Source organism: Haliotis rubra, unplaced genomic scaffold (genome assembly GCF_003918875.1).
Source record: "Haliotis rubra isolate DU_JTF1 unplaced genomic scaffold, ASM391887v1 Scf978, whole genome shotgun sequence".
Taxonomy (NCBI): Eukaryota; Metazoa; Mollusca; class Gastropoda; order Lepetellida; family Haliotidae; genus Haliotis; species Haliotis rubra.
Window position 1 is genome coordinate 287,594 of NW_025767721.1, and position 16,784 is coordinate 304,377.

The 16,784-nt window shown below is 39.0% G+C and overlaps 1 protein-coding gene across 1 annotated transcript; it reads left to right on the top strand.

Moving 5' to 3' along the window:
* The first annotated feature begins 6,951 nt into the window (after positions 1-6,951).
* On the top strand, positions 6,952-15,806 carry LOC124265391 (beta-1,3-glucan-binding protein-like). The gene is made up of 12 exons (XM_046700162.1): positions 6,952-7,138; positions 7,272-7,370; positions 8,984-9,118; positions 9,858-9,979; positions 10,221-10,295; positions 10,678-10,738; positions 11,257-11,418; positions 12,214-12,297; positions 12,791-12,902; positions 13,778-13,852; positions 14,674-14,800; positions 15,553-15,806. The coding sequence occupies exons 1-12, from the start codon at positions 7,021-7,023 to the stop codon at positions 15,757-15,759; spliced, it is 1,377 nt and encodes a 458-aa protein (XP_046556118.1). The 5' UTR covers positions 6,952-7,020; the 3' UTR covers positions 15,760-15,806.
* Positions 15,807-16,784: the final 978 nt, after the last annotated feature.

Below are 16,784 nucleotides of genomic sequence, written 5' to 3' on the forward strand. Positions count from 1 at the left end.
AAACAAAGGTCACGTAAATCGTCGAATGATGAGTTTCCGTGAAGCCATGTCAACAAAGTAGCGCATGCGTGAGATGAGCAAGTCGTGTTTACATTGCTCGTGAAAATGTGAGTTTTATCATGATTTGAAAGTGCGGAAATTCTTGAAAATTACACAGTTGTGTTGTAAGCAGCACAAGAATGTGTTGCTAAAGATGTTTTGTGAAAAATAACTGATTTTGAAAGATATAGCATGAAACTGTGTTCTCTATATAATACTTTAAAGTTTTCCATGATAAACTCTCGGTTTGAGTAAGCGCTTACCACTTAATTGGACCTAAAAATGAGCGACGAGGAAAACGTGTATAACACCCAGCCCAGCGACTTCCAGGACAAAGCGCTATACTTGGAGATCAAGCGCAAGTTTGGAAACAAAGACAAAGACACTTTTCAAACAGGCTTGATTGAAATATACAGAAATGACCCCAAGGAGTTAAACCACATACGTGAAAGTCTATCTGACTACGCTAAAGACACTTGTCATGAATTTCCAGCTGGAAGGCTCGTATCCAGACGGAACAAGAGAAATGATAAAGACAGTTTCCTCAACAAATATGCACAAGATGTATACTTTATCTATCATTATTTGGAAGGTGGAATACCGGATTATGTGTTTTAGTCGAAGGTACTTAGTCGTGCCAGTGTAAGAAACCTTGGAAAATCAATCACTTTTTGATGAAGGAAACAACATAGACAAGACAGCTGATGACGTCACTACTACACACGGTGAGGCTGACTCAATCTCATTTATTCTCAGCCATGTAATACAGATCAAGCAATGTGTCTCTCGTAGAAATGAAAATGTTGAGAAGAAGATTAAGGAACTAGAAAACAAGTTCACGGATGAAGTTCTGGCCATAAAAAGAAATAATCACTGAAAAGGATGCTCTAATAACCAATATAAATATCAAACTGAAGGACTCGGAAGATAGGCGTGCTGAACTTAGAGCTGAACTGAAGCTAATCACTCAAGAAAACAAAAGCTATCGTGACCATATAAAAGAACTTAAAAGTGAAATGCTACGCCTAAACTACTCAGTTGATGCGAAACTGAAAATAATTGAAACGAAAATCAACAATATCACCGCAAGATCTAAACGTACAAGTGCTACAGAGACCAGAACTACAAGTACAAACTGTGAAAATCAAGAAATTCAAAGCAGCTCTGAATCTACAGAAACGATGAGAACAGGTCCATGTGTTGTTCCAAGTCCCCTAAGTGCCCAAGATGTGCCCCAGCAAGACAAGACCAAACAAAAGGACGTCACATTGCAACATAAAACAGCTGAACCAGTGCGGCAAGCGAGGAACACTACATCTGGTAATATCGTCTATCAGTATGAGTTTGAGTATACACAGAATACTGACCATTGTGACCAGAGTGAAAGAGATCCATGGGGAACTGTCAGTTCTTATAAACACAAAGACAAGCTACATAAAGAACGGACGACACGGGATAAGCCAGCTTCCTATCCTATCAAATCGCTTGCAAAATCTTACAATACCTTAGAAGGAGTCCCAAGGCTACGTAGTAAAAGGATTGTGTTGTATAACATTAAAGCCGATGATTCATTTGAATGTGTAAAGAACTTAATCTTTGATTATGCACATGCACGTTCGTATAACGTTTGCGCGACTTTTGAAGAAGAGACAAAACTATAACTACCAGGATACTTATACAGTGCAAGTTAACATTGACTTTGATGACTATGAAGCTGTTGTGTCAGGTAATCCAGAATTCTGGCCAGCGGATATTAGAAGTAAGGACTATATTCCTAAAAGCAGGATGAGATACTCATATGACCAAGCTGACAACCAGAACTACTAAGGGGACTATGTGTGATATGTTATCTAGACAATATATCATGATGTATACAATTTGTATTCATATCCTTATGGCGCTATCCCTTCTGACATGGAATGTGAGAGGTGTTTGACATGGTTCGGACTATATAACTAAAACTTTGTCACTTCCGGTTGACGTCATTGCTCTACAGGAGCACTGGTTTTCTGCAGATAACAGACAACTTAACAACCTTTGAAGGCACTAAACTAATAGCATACAAAGCTGTTCCTCGTAATCTCTCATGTTCTAGGGGTTCAGGTGGATTAGCCTTTTTAATTAATAAGCAGTGTAATTGGAAGGCTGAAGCTGTATCCACTCTCACAAGTCATGCAATAGCAGTCAAACTGTCCCGTAAACATCATACAGATGTTTTTATTATTGCGTGTAGACTGCCCTCAACAAATGTACTACATTCTGTTTATTGTGATGCACTTAATGAGATTTTAGACATTTATGATAACCTTTGTCAGCTTGGTACTACTATTATCATGGGTGATCTCAATGCAGATATATGCAAACACCCTTTGTCTTCACGGGCCAAGCATCTCAATAACATGGTGCCTGATAGATACCTTTCACATGTTGTTAATACTTTACGATCTAGTGGACACGGATTTACATTTTGATCCAAAGATATCCTCTCTCAAAGCCTAATCGATTATTTTCTTGTTCCATCTTTGGCTCAGGGCTATGTTACAAATTGTGAAGTGATAGACTCATGCCCTTATTCAGTATCCGATCACTTTCCTTGTCTTACGTCCCTTTCAGAACACGTCCCACTTCGTGATGATTCTAACAAAAACCCTAAAGTCCCAAAATCGAACAAAGCTAACAGGGACAACTTGGAGAGAGAGAGAGAGAGAGAGAGAGAGAGAGAAGAGAGAGAGAGAGAGAGAGAGAGAGAGAGACAGAGAGAGAGAGAGAGAGAGAGAAGAGAGAGAGAGAGAGAGAGAGAGAGACAGAGAGAGAGAGAGAGAGAGAGAGAGAGAGAGAGAGAGAGAGAGAGTGTCTGTATTTCCTCCAGACGATCACCCGAAGATCAAACACATTATATACATGTAGATACAAGAAAGGGGGCAAAGTTACAAAATTGATATAGATGTATATACAATTATATTAATCAACATGAATACCTAAAGCTACAATTTACATAAGAACATACATGTATATGTGTATACAATTAATTTATACAAGAAACTTCCGAAAGTGGACATACATCATTATAAATCTGCAGAGATCAATCAGTGTAACATTGTAGGAAATGTCGTCTTATTCGCTAAATGTATAAAGAAAATCGTAAAATGATTGTTTCCCATGTCCCTTGATCAACATTATCATTAAAAACAGTTTCACCTCCAAATAGAAAAGAGAGCATATCGAGTTCATCCTGTGATTCAAAGGCAACATAGGTTTCCACATCAAGAATGTCAATTATAAACACAAAAAATTCGTTTCTCTCAGTGTGAAGTTGTTCACAGTGTAGGAGTATATAAAAATCATAATCATAAGTATCTTTGTTGCATAGGTTACATTCTTTAGATATTTTGCCACCTGATGAGATTTTAATACATATTTGGAGGGCAGATTTATAATTGGGATGCAAGTATGCCAATTGCCAGAGGATGTGATAGTTTAACTTGGAATGGACCCGTGCATAAAGCGTCATGTTTGTATTAATTGAGGTTTGCATAACCCATCTGTGTTCTTCATAGCTATGTACAGATGTATTTACAATTTTTTGCCATTCGTACTTTGGAGGGAATACACCTTCTTTAATATATTTTTCTATGTGTACATGTAAATTATATTTGTAGAGTACTGATAGTAGATCATCACAGATTGAAAGGGATTTTGTAGATGTGGTTATTGCTGCACAAAATATGTTTTTGGCAAAAATTATCACAAGAGATTTTGCAAAATGGAACAAAGCTAACAGGGACAACTTCGATATGTTTGAGTATGAAGTAGCAAAATATCTCAGCTTCGTATTTGACCCTAGCACACAAATTACAACTGACCATTGTCAAGTTATAGAAAACCACTGTCATGTTATTACTAACGGCCTCATACAGGCCAGCTGTAAATGTATCCCACAAAGTACATTCAAGCCTTATCTAAAGCCATACTGGAAACTGGATGGTTTAGATAATGCCGACTACCGTATGAGAGTTGCTCGTAGAGCATGGATTAACAGAGGTAAGCCCAGAAGTGAGGACTTGGATGTATTATTATCATATATAACTGAAAAGTCAAATTTTAGACGTTTGCATCGAAAGTCTAAAAGATCAAAAAAGCTTGAGGTTTTGGCTGAAATTGAACATGCAGCTGAACTTGATATCAATACCTTTTACAAAAGTGTCAGAAAACAAAGATCCACAACTGATGTTATAACAAGGCTTAACTATGATAATAAAAAGGAATAAACACCTGCTGGTATATGTAGACTGTGAGGGTAAATATTACTCGGACTTAACTCAGCCACACATCTCACATATGTTTGATGATGAATTTAAAGATGAAATATGTCTGAGGGTTGAAGGTATTGAAGCATTAGATGACTATTTAATCGATGAAGGACTGGAAAGGGAATTTACAGATAACGATGTACGAGAGACTGTCAAATCTCTCTGCAAAAACAAATCTCCAGGCCCAGATATCATTACAAATGAGCACATTATCCACGAGGGGCAATGTCTCATTACACAGCTTTGTGTCTGTTTAACAAAATGATTAAATTTCGCTTTGTGCCTTTTAATTTTAGACTTGGTATGGTCATTCCAATCTATAAAGGTAAAATGGAAAAATCAGATCCCCGAAACTATAAGGGGAATTACTCTGACGTCATGCCTTGGAAAACTTTTTGAGAAGCTATTACTAAATGAATAGAAACTAACTTGCTTGAAAATAATCCTTATTTCCCTGATATACTCCTATTTGGATTTAGAAAGGAACATGGGGCAGTTATGAGCGTTGTTGCTTTTATTGAAAGTATCAATTATTACATTGAGAGAAACTCTACAGTCTATACTGCCTTTCTAGATAACGAAAAAGCATTTGACAGAATATGGCACGATGGTCTATTTTACAAGTTACGTCAACTGGGCATCCAGGGACACATCTGGAAACTACTGCACTACAGTTATACAACTAGTTATGCTTTCGTAAGATATAAGGGTGAAACCTCTGACAAGTATCCTGTTAAGCAAGGTTTTGGCCAAGGCAGAGTCATGTCGTCCTGGTTCTTCTTAGTGTTTATCAATGACTTGATTTCTTCTCTGAGACAGGCTAGTAATGGCCTAAGTGTGTATGGTCTGAATGTTCCGACTATATTGCTTACCGACGACACAACACTTGTAAGTACTTCACCAAAGGGACTTCAAACTGCTCTCAATACTGTACATACATATGCCAATAAATGGCGCTTAACATACAATCCTGCAAAGAGCACAGTAATCATATTTGATAAAAGTAAACTACACTTTTGGCAATGAAAACATCGTACCAGCAGATTCCACTACTTACGGCGGTATACTTCTAACGTCTGATTGAACATGTAAATCTAGAATTGAAAAGTGTTGTCAGAAAGCAAGACAGAGTTTTAATTCCCTTAAATGCTTGGGGCTAAATAACACTGACCTACATCCAGCTACCAGTGTTAAGATATGGGAAAGAATGATTCTGAAAACCAGCTTTTATGGCTGTGAACTATTGTTTGACATTAAAGGGCAGCAACTTTGATTGCTAGAAAACACACAGCGGTATTTTGTCCCCACTGTCCAAGGACTAGATAAGAGATCTACGTCTGAACCCACCATTGCAAACTTAGGATTGTGGACCATGATTGGCTACATTGATAAAAGTAAACTCCAGTTCTTTGGCTCTGTATGCAACACTAGTTGTGACAATCTCATAAAACACATATTCTGTGCTTCCATGGCTAATGCGCCCCGAAAATCAACTATTTATGGAGATCTACAGTCCGTCTTGTGCAAATACAACCTTATAAACTACTTATATGCTTATTGATACAGTGGTTCATTCCCTCCGAAACAACAGTGGAGACGAATTGTAAACAAACAAGTACACAAATATGAAGAACAAATGTGGCGTAACAAAGTATCACTTAATACAGGACTGTCTCGTTACATGCGAGCTCATACATCACTGACATGTCACATACTTTTGAACTTAACATTTTATACCCTGAACACAGAGCAGCCTTGCAATTGTGTTTGAAAATTTCATCACGAAATAAAATCTCAAAAGAATGTTTGCTTTGCAACAAGCACGCTGATGATTAGGACAACCATGTGATACTACACTGTGAAAAATTATTACCTCTCCGAAATTACCATTTTTTCATCTCTGATTGATCTACTTGATGTTGAAACCTATGTACATTTTGAAATGTTGGAAGACGATGAAATGTTGTCAAATCTCCAAGGTGCAGATACACAGTTCACACGATCCCTAGTGCGGGACACTTATCGTGTTGTCATTATAAACTTTGCAACATATGTCTATCAATTGAAACCATATCTTGAGTTTGTATTTAAATGGAGACACTCTGTGTACAAGTGCCGCCATCCCTTTGTGAATGTTATTATATTTCTGTACATATCAATTGTCAACTATGAATGACATTGTCCTGTATGTAAATACTAATGTGTTTTAGGTTTGATTGAATTCATGTATCAATAATATTCGGATTGAGTTCTGGATGAAATAAAGAATATCTAACTCTCTCTCTCTCTCTCTCTCTCTCTCTCTCTCTCTCTCTCTCTCTCTCTCTCTCTCTCTCTCTCACTCTCATTCTCACTCTCACTCTCTCTCTCATAATAATTAACTCATGGACATAACTGTTATACTACGATGATAACAGTACATGTTACAAATACGTTGAAGTTATTATATAACCTCTACACGTATCTCCAATGATGTATGCATGAACTTTGAAACTAGAACAATTATGAAACGTCTTATCTGCACCTGAAACGCTCTGACTAGTAAGTAATGGAACACGCGTTGTGTGTTTAGATAGCGCCCTCACAACGCGTGGTAATTCACACACATGCCTGACTACATTAAAAGATTAGCCATAAGAACGCTAGTCCATTAGCATTTGCCATCGTCGATATGGCTACACACATATTTCTGCTCATCGGCCTCGTGGCTTCGTCTGCATTAGCAGGGCCACAGCCAACAATCAAATTACATAAGGACCAGCAGAACACCTTGGCTGTTTTCTTTCCCGGTAAGCATATTAGTGATAAGCTATGATTTCTCTTATTACTTCAAATTTATAAGCGGGGGTCGGCCCAACAGCGTTCCAACTCTCTCATTCACTTACTCACTCACTCAAAATGCTGACATTGTTTCATCCACAGATGTACCAACTGTATATACCATTGAATTCAAGTACGCTATCCATCAACCATCGGGACATTTACCACGTTTGATGGACACTGTCACAGTATATAGAAATCGTGAGTATCAGTATTTAGTTTTGGATATGGAAGTATGTTAGAGCTAACGTCGTTTAGTGCAGTGATTACAAAATGTAGGGCACAGCCAATTATTTGCTTCACATGTATGGTGAACCAAGGACACCAAAGGTACCAAATCACGCAGAAATGGCCGACGCGAATGATGGAACTTTTCTTCAAACGTTCTGGAAGTGTGCAGTGAATGAATTAATGCCAAGGTTGTCGTTCTAATTATTAGATTGCTAGTTAATACATAGCGTTTGATCGGCTAACCAAGCAGTTCCTCCGTTCATGTTCCCTTAAACTAAAATTATATTAGACCGCAACAGACTACTGTTTGACAATACAATATGGGCATGTGTTGGACCTTTTCCGTCATAAGATGTCACTGGGTTTTTTTGTGGTGGGATTCTACAGTTTTGTCTACTGGTGAATAGTTTAAGGAATTTCAACATGTAAATGCAGAACACCAATTTTAGAACCTAAACGTCTCGATTACAAATATATCAAAATGGTTAAAAAAGACAAATACATGTAGTTAAAAAATGATTTGAATCAATCATTGAAAATTAGTGATGACGCTTTGTATTCGTGACGACGCAGTGAATGAGTGAGTATGTCCTGCTTGACCGGTGACAAACGCCACTGACACTATTGTCTTTGAAAAGGAAGTGGCAGTAGCTACTGTGTATGCACAGGCAGTATTGGATAACATGGATTTGCGGTCAAGAGACATGTCATTCCTGTCAATGTCTGTGTAAACGATTCTCGAATGACTTAACCTGGTCTTTGATCGTGAAACCTTCACCAAAATGTTTAGTTGTAAGCATATTGTGGCTTCCTGTAAATTGGAAGTAAATGTTTAAGAGCACATGAACGCATAATATAAACTGTACATTAACGGTACTGTTTCTTTATAAAACATCCTCGATAATCTCCAGGGTATACGTTACGATCACGCTCCACTATACCCTGGATGCATCCACGGCTTGGGGCGATGATTTTATTACCTCCCTTGGCTGACTTTTTATCCAATCAGGTGCCTACGCTGGGAAGTTGAACTCACTTTCGCTTCTTAAATTGTCTAACCGTTTAAACTTGGGAACACAATTGATGCAGAGGTACTCTGAAAGAAGTAGAAGTAGTTCTGTCATATATTTTTTTAAAGTTTCAGATCTGTCACTTTGTCTTTATTATTTCCAAAAAAATCTGAGTGGCACTGCAAACAAACCATTGCGACTGCGACACTATCCTTGTTGACACTGGCAAGCTCGGTTGTAACCGCGGCTTAGCTGATTGGCTACTGTGAGAATGCGGAGCCAGCCAAGGGAGGTAATTACATCGTGGCCCCAAGCCTTGGATGCATCCAGGGTATAATGGAGAGTGATCGTAACGTATACCCTGGAGATTATCGATGGTGTTTATAAAATGGCTGCTTGGGTATATCATTCAAATGTTGATATTTAGTTTTCCATGACATCTGTTGAAATCCCAATGTCTTTTGTTACGGATATTTATCGTTGCAACGGATATTGTCAATAGAATTGGCTGGTGCCAAAGGACATTCAATTATACGTCATTCCCTCATTCCTTGACTTATGCTTCTCTTCCAGCTGTTGGACACTTCTATTGTGAAGTCGAAAGCAAACCTGCCTTCACCGATAAAGAAGTAATGGAATATTCTGTAAACTATTTATCAGCAACTGGCGATGTTGTATACCACGTGGACGGTGTATTCAGTATTCCAGGTATGCCCTTTTTTAAACTATGTATACATTTTGCACTGCCGTTTTATATATATGGTCATATTGGATATTGAATCAGTATGTTTGTGTGAGTGAGTAAGTGATTAAGTGAGTTTAGTTTTACGCCGAACTCAGCAATATGCCAGCTTCCTATCCCCACTGTACTGTACAAACATCTATGCCAGCTCCTTCATCCTTATGCTATTCATCACTTGCTTGATAACGGTGTTAGAACCTACACCGAAACGTCGCTCTCACAGCAATAAAGAAGTTGTTGATCCATATATTGTTATCCTTCCTTACTGCTCCAACTTCTAAATGCCTCTCAGAAAAGGATATCAGTATGTAAAACATATGATTTGATAAAAGTATAATGAATACTGTACACATTATTATGAAGAACCATTTTCTCGAAGAACGCACTGACTTTTTGTTGTGTGTTGTTTAATATTTTACATATTTGACGGCGTTCTGTAATTATTCGAGTCAAGGCAGAGCAGTGGTTGACAATGTGAGCATCGATCACCGCAATTGGGGTACGATGACATGCATCAACCTAGCCAAGCCTTTTCGAAGTCATAGGATGATGAAGACCAAGCGTAACCCAAGTCCTCACGCTTAATAAGTAGCTGCAGGCAAAATAATGCAAGAACTTGCTTAACAAATGTGAACATGAAATGGACCATCACGACAAATTCGACACTGACCACGCCAAAATAACAGCGTTATATATTACATACAGCTGCTTCATCTCTGAGCCCTAGGCTATACCGCCGTGGTAGCACGGTCTTTCAGGACACGTTCAACTCGCACCAACTCAATTTGAAGAACTGGAACCATGAAATAACATGCTGGGGAGGAGGGGTAAGATTGATGTCAATCCCAAACAGAATGCCAAAAGGAAACATCCTTGGAATTTCACTTCAAATTCTTGACTTAAGGTCTTTATTATCCTTCAATAATTTCATACTCATCTTGATAATCTACAAGTATGACTTAAGCAATGACATGTTTAATATAAGTCAATTTATTATGATTGTTCGCATCATGGTTGTATGGTTCGTTTTATTTATTACGAAAACACTGAGCTTATCAATTTTATCAGAATGGAGAGTTCCAGATCTACACACCGGAAGCTGCCAACACGTACATCAAGAATGGTGTTCTATATCTCAAACCGGTAATACATTTAATACAGTTCAGATGGCACTGACCATGTATATCCTTTCTTTCATAGACATAGACCTAAACTGTATTTGTGGTTGGTTGGTTGGTTGTTTTTTAACACCGCACTCAGCAGTATTCCAGCTATATGGCGGTTTCAGTAAGTAGTCGAGTCTGGACCAGACAGGCCAGTGATCAACAGCATGAGCATCGATCTACACAATTGGGATACGATGACACGTGTCAACCATGTCAGCGAACCTGACCACCCGATCCCGTTAGTCGCCTCTTACAGTCATGGCTTACTGAAGACCAATTCTAACCCGATCTTCACGGGCATCGCTTTTGTGAAAGTATAATAATGACATTATTTGTGACATTATTAATTTATTCTGCAGACGTTCACTGCTGACAAGTTCGGAGAAAGTTTTCTTCAAAACGGCGTCCTTGATGTCAAACGTATGTACTGAAAGCTCTTGACAGTATGTCTCCATGTTCTAACAGACAGAACACTGACCGAATGCATCTAAGCTCAGACAGCACACTCAACAGAACGTCTCTGTGTTCTAGATGACAGCACACTGACAGAATCTCTTCAGGTTCAAACAGTCAATACATTTGCCCGAATGTCTACATGTTCAAACAGTCAGCACGCTGTACAAATGTCTCCATGTTCAAACAGACAATACATTTGATCAAATGTCTACATGTTCAAACAGACAATACCTTTGAACAAATACCTCCATGTTCAAACAGACAATACATTTGATCAAATGTCTGTACATGTTCAAACAGACAATACCTTTGAACAAATACCTTCATGTTCAAACAGACAACACGCCTACCGTCTTTATATATCCTTAGACAGAATGCTTACCGAATGCATACATGTTCAAACAGACAGCACGCTTACCGAATGCATCCATGTTCAAACAGACAGTACGCTTGACTAAGTATCTCAATGTTCCCTATTACAGAACAGTGGGGGTCATGCACATCAGATAATGACAATGGTTGTCATCGTCGGGGATCGCAGATTCCACCAATAATGTCATCGAAGCTGATCTCTACAGCGTCCATCTCACACGGACGAGTTGAGGTGGTGGCACAGATCCCTAAAGGGGACTGGATCTGGCCAGGTACATCCTTTGTGTCAACTGTCTTGTTATGAATACACAATGGTCAATGGTCAAATGCAACATATGTTACATTTTGGGATTACACATTCCATCGTAGGCTAACGCTTAGTCTCTGAATATATATAATTTTAATAGTAACAAACAAGCCCATTTAACTTGAAAAGGAGCCCCAGGTAGACCAGATAACCAGAGGAAATCTAGACTTGCTTTGTTTAGGGCTTGGCAGTAGGGAAAATAATGTGCTTCAGGGACTGTGAGACGGACTTATTCCATCGCTGCTTCCACAAAAGTAATCCAGACTACCAGTGTCCGACTTCCTTTGTGTGGAAGTTGCGTTGGTTGAGGGGGTTAGATGGCTAACTTTGTGTGCAGGCGGTTAGGTGCCGGATTCAAATTGCGTGGTTCCGAATCCCGTAGATGACTCAACCTAATGCAAGTACTATAATTTGTACTAGAAATTGTATTTTCAAATATAACAGATGTTGGAACTGCCGTGTTGTTTTATGACGTGTGACCCATCTACATTTAGTGAGCTTTATGTGTTCTATTAAAGAAAGATCTTCTGTAAGTTCAAATTCCATAATATATAAACAACTACATGAGCATACATTTGGCATGCGTCTATGATATGGCATAAGTGACATGCTGAACACCTGGTGTCATCTGTTATATGTAGTGATACCTACAAAATTATCATCACTATGTTGCGTTTCACGCCCTTTGGATTTTGATTGATTTTTAAACTGTTTATCAAACTGTGGATATTCAATCCCTGATTTGTTTTTAATGTTGTAGCAATATGGCTCCTTCCTCCCGGGTGGCCTTGGAAATATGGCGCTTGGCCAGCTTCCGGTGAGATCGACATTATGGAATCAAGAGGTGTGTACCTTCTTAAATTTTACTGATTTTAGGTCGATACTGGACATTTAATATTCACTGTGGAGGAGCGAGCTGTTGGCAGAGAATTTTGAACAAGTAAGTTTCAAAATTAATTTCTGAATCTTAATTAAGCAAGACATTTTCGAATCTGAAAATATTAGATGTCCCGCTGAAGAAAATTTAAAACAAATGTGGCACACATGTGAAAACAGAATATTTATTGATCATATCACAATATAAGACATTTAGTGCTTTTTTAAAGCGGCAAGAAAGGGACTTATCACAAATAGAATTAGTATAACAATTCACATGTAAAACATATCAACTGATGGAGAACACAATGTGAGAAGTGTATACTAATAAAAATTCAAATGTAAAATTAACTAACTGGTACGTATAAATGTGAAGATCATACAACCTTCAGAATACACCTCCTTTGAAATACTGGTATACATACTGGTTAAAACTAACACATATGTGCTTTCCTGCAAAGGTAACCTCCATATGAAAGACGGTGGTGGCGCAAGCCAAGGTGCTGACCGGGTCTTGTCCACTATTCACTACGGAGCGTCTCCTAGTCAACACAGACAACAAGGACAGTTTAAGTAAGTCTACAGAACTATCCATTTTCAAGTATTATTGCTGGCGAAATAATGTATTGTTGAACACCTTGGTGATTAGCTTGGTGATCATGTCTTCGTGATACACCTTCGGTTGCTGGCGATCTATAGCCCGTTTTTATATTGCATTGTTGTTTAAAGTAATATATTTTTACGGTTACGTGTAAGTTTTTAGAGAAATTCTGTGATAATCTAGTGATGTTACTGTCTTTCAGTGACAGGTATTTATTGCATCTGAGTTGGGTGTTATTAAAATATAGATTTTATTGTCACGATGTGGCTGAAATACTGTTGATGTGACTTGAGATCATGGAAAGGCTTGAACAGGAGTTTCTCAAGTCGTCTCTGTACTTGTCTACTGGTCATGAAAGCAATGAATTATAGACGTCATAACCAGAAGCAAGCAACACATGTACATACACCAGGGGTCCGATCCACAACACGTTCGTCGCAGTATGCCATTCGTAAACCAATGATGACGTATAGAGATACGACACGTCGTAACGTTACGAACGCTTGTGGATGGGTACTCGGCATTGTTATCCAGAATGATGTGTTATCGATAGCTGTTCACTCATACGAATGGTCTCCTTAATCATCATTCGCTCGTATGATAATCACAGGTTATAATACGTTCCCAGCAATCTATGTCGTAAGAACCAACATGAAGAATCCAGGATGATATAGTCAGGGCATATGATTCCGTCGATAACGTGCTGACATACCCCGATGGTAGGGATAAGTGTTCATGATATCAGTCGCCCGGTGTTGGGGTGAAGTCGTCCTGTAAGGTAACGATGTGCAGTGTTGATACAACAATAAAAAAAACACACTTTGAAGTTAGATAATGTGTTTTACAGATTGAGCAAAGCTGGCACAACTTGGGGTGATGGTTTTCATACTTACTCAGTGGACTGGACAGATGGACATATCAGGTAACGTGCAATGTCATTAAAATTCGCTTGCTATGAAAGTGTGAACTGGACATTTCTCAAATTCGCTGGCAAAAGCGCTGCAAAATATAAACGTAAAGGCAAACAAATAACATATCCTATCACCCTTATTTCTATACTTTGTAAACGTGTAAATATCAGGAACTCGAAGGTTGCCAAAAAACCATTAATATCAACCAAAACGCTTCATTAAAGGCTTAAATATCATGAAAGCGAATGTGAAGAATATCTCAATATCAGTAACCCCTAGCTTAATAAAGGTGTGATATCAAATCTGATAAAGGCGTTAATATTCAGTTAATGCCATGAATCTGTCCATATGAGGAACTCAATATTTGAACGAAAAAACGTGATAAAAATTGTTGAAGTCAGTTACTCCAAGGTCATAATCTCAACGCTTCCTAGAAGTGTTACTAACTTAGAAGTTAAGGCTGCTAAACATTTTGGAGAATTTGTTATAAGTGTAAATGCATGACACGTGTATAACATGAGTAAATGGGGAACACATTCATTTTTTAACATTGTCTATTTCCATTTTTAGGCATATTTTGTGCATGGCGGGCGCTACCGCTAGAGTAGGACATACTTATCCTCTTCGCGAACACCTGGTGTCATCACTGATTTTCAGTGATTCATTCATATTTTAACAGCTATTTTTCCCATTACATCAATTGGAATTTGTTTCTGAAGACGGTCAAGCCCGGTTATTCTCTTGCACAGGCATTCTATATTTAAGTACACATAAAAGAATTAATTTCTAAGCAGATACTGGTATTGATAACTTGTATTAATCCTCTAATTAGGATGGACATAGACAACCAGCCAGTCATGTCCTGGTCAACACCCTCTCAAGGGTACTGGTCATACAGTCATCAGACTGGTACCAATGTCTGGTCCAGTGGTGGTAAAGATGCGCCCTTTGATGGGAAGGTAAGGAAATTGTTTCATCTGACCACATAAGGTGCCATGAGTGAGCGATTGGGGTTGGTGTTATCTCGCTTTAATCATTATTGGTGTTATCTCAATGGTACAGACATACTTGGGAGCAGAAGGATGACGATTGGAATCAAACATCCCGATCAAATGTTTCTGACAAGCTTAAAGGATCCAGCTCGTCATAGCAATCAGCGGGGTTAGACGAATGTGTCTTTCTCGGAAGATTTAGATGATCATGCTTTTCAGCCTGTGAATATGAACAATATCCATGTGGTGGTGGGGTAATCTAGCTGTCAGACGAAATCTGTGTACAGAAGTATAGTGTGTAAGGCAAACACGTTTGCATTGCTTGTACATTGTTAAAAGCCGCGTGAACTCACTCATTCACTCACTATCAGTGATTAAAGTGGTGTCGATATACATATACAGTTTACTTCTAAAATATTCAGCTGCAAAAACAGTTTACGGATAGCTACAGACTCGGCTTTTACAGGCTGTCTTAATATAACTGGAATGCTGTTGACTGCGGCGTAAAACTACATTCATTCCCTCATTTTTCTATAGACAGAGGGGCGGTGGGGTAGGCTAGTGGTTAAAGCATTCACTCATAGCGCTAAAGACCCAGGTTCGATTCCCTACATGGGTACAATGTGTGAAGCCCATCTCTGGTGTTCCTCCACGCAATATTGCTGGAATTGCTAAAAGCAGCGTAAAACCATACTCACTAACTCACTATCACGTTCCAGATGAGCCTCATTCTGAACGTCGCTGTAGGCGCCACCAATGGTTACTTCCCCGACTCATGGCGAAACACTCCTCATGCTAAACCCTGGAAGAACAACTCACCAACTGCTAGTAGGGATTTCTGGAAGAGCAAGCACCAGTGGCAGTCAACTTGGCATGGCGAAGACGTTGCAATGAAGGTCAAGTCGGTCAAGATGATACAGTATTAATAACAGAAGATTGGACAAGGGTTAACGGAATAAAATTCATTGTAATACCTGTCTGTTTGTGGAAACTAATTTAACCCTGAGAATAACAAACGCCAAAGCCCCATACATTTATGGTTTGGAGTTTTGCCATAGTGATGATTTACAAACCGTTACAAAATTTGGCTGCTGCTTAACGCCTTGCTCGCAAATGTCCCAGCAATATGATTGCGGTCTGTAAATAATCGACTCTGGGTCAGGTAATCCAGCGATTGACATCATGAGCGTCGATGTGCTCAATTGAGATGCGGAGACGTGCACCAACCAAGTCAGCAAACCTACCACTCGATCCTGTTAGTCAGCGTTATCAAGACATGCTTGTGTTGCTGATGACAAATTCTAACCCTACATCTACACAGATCTTGACTTGACTGGACAAAACTCTTTCCAAAATATAATCATAAGACACGCCGAGTCCATAGTATACTATCGGTTTTTCAGGCAAACACCTGTTATAAAAAAACTATGAAAGTAGGTATTCGCGAAATCTTGTCTTATCCCCTCATCTTAAATCCGAGCACCTGAAAGGGTAATTACAAGTCCCAACCTTTAACTTATTTTGGTATGATGCCGTTGAAAGAACCAGGGAGACACTCAATCCACTTGACCACAGAGATAATTGTCATTACAGGACATTGAAGCAACGTAACGTAATTTGTTTGCTTGTGGTCCAGCTATATAGCCGCGGTCTGAAAATAATCGAGACTGGACCAAATGATCCTGTGATCAACAGCATGGGCATGGGTCTACGCAATTGGGATACAATGACAAGTTGTTAGTTTGCTTGTAGTGCAGCTACATGGCGGCGGTCTGAACATAATCCAGTCTGGTCCAAACAATCCTGTGATCAACAGCATGAGCATGGGCCTACGCAATTGGGATACAATGACATGTGTCAACCAAGTCAACGAGCCTGACCACCGAAACATGTTAGTTGCCTCTAACGCCAAGCATGGGTTGCTGAAGACCAAACCGGATTTTCACGGATA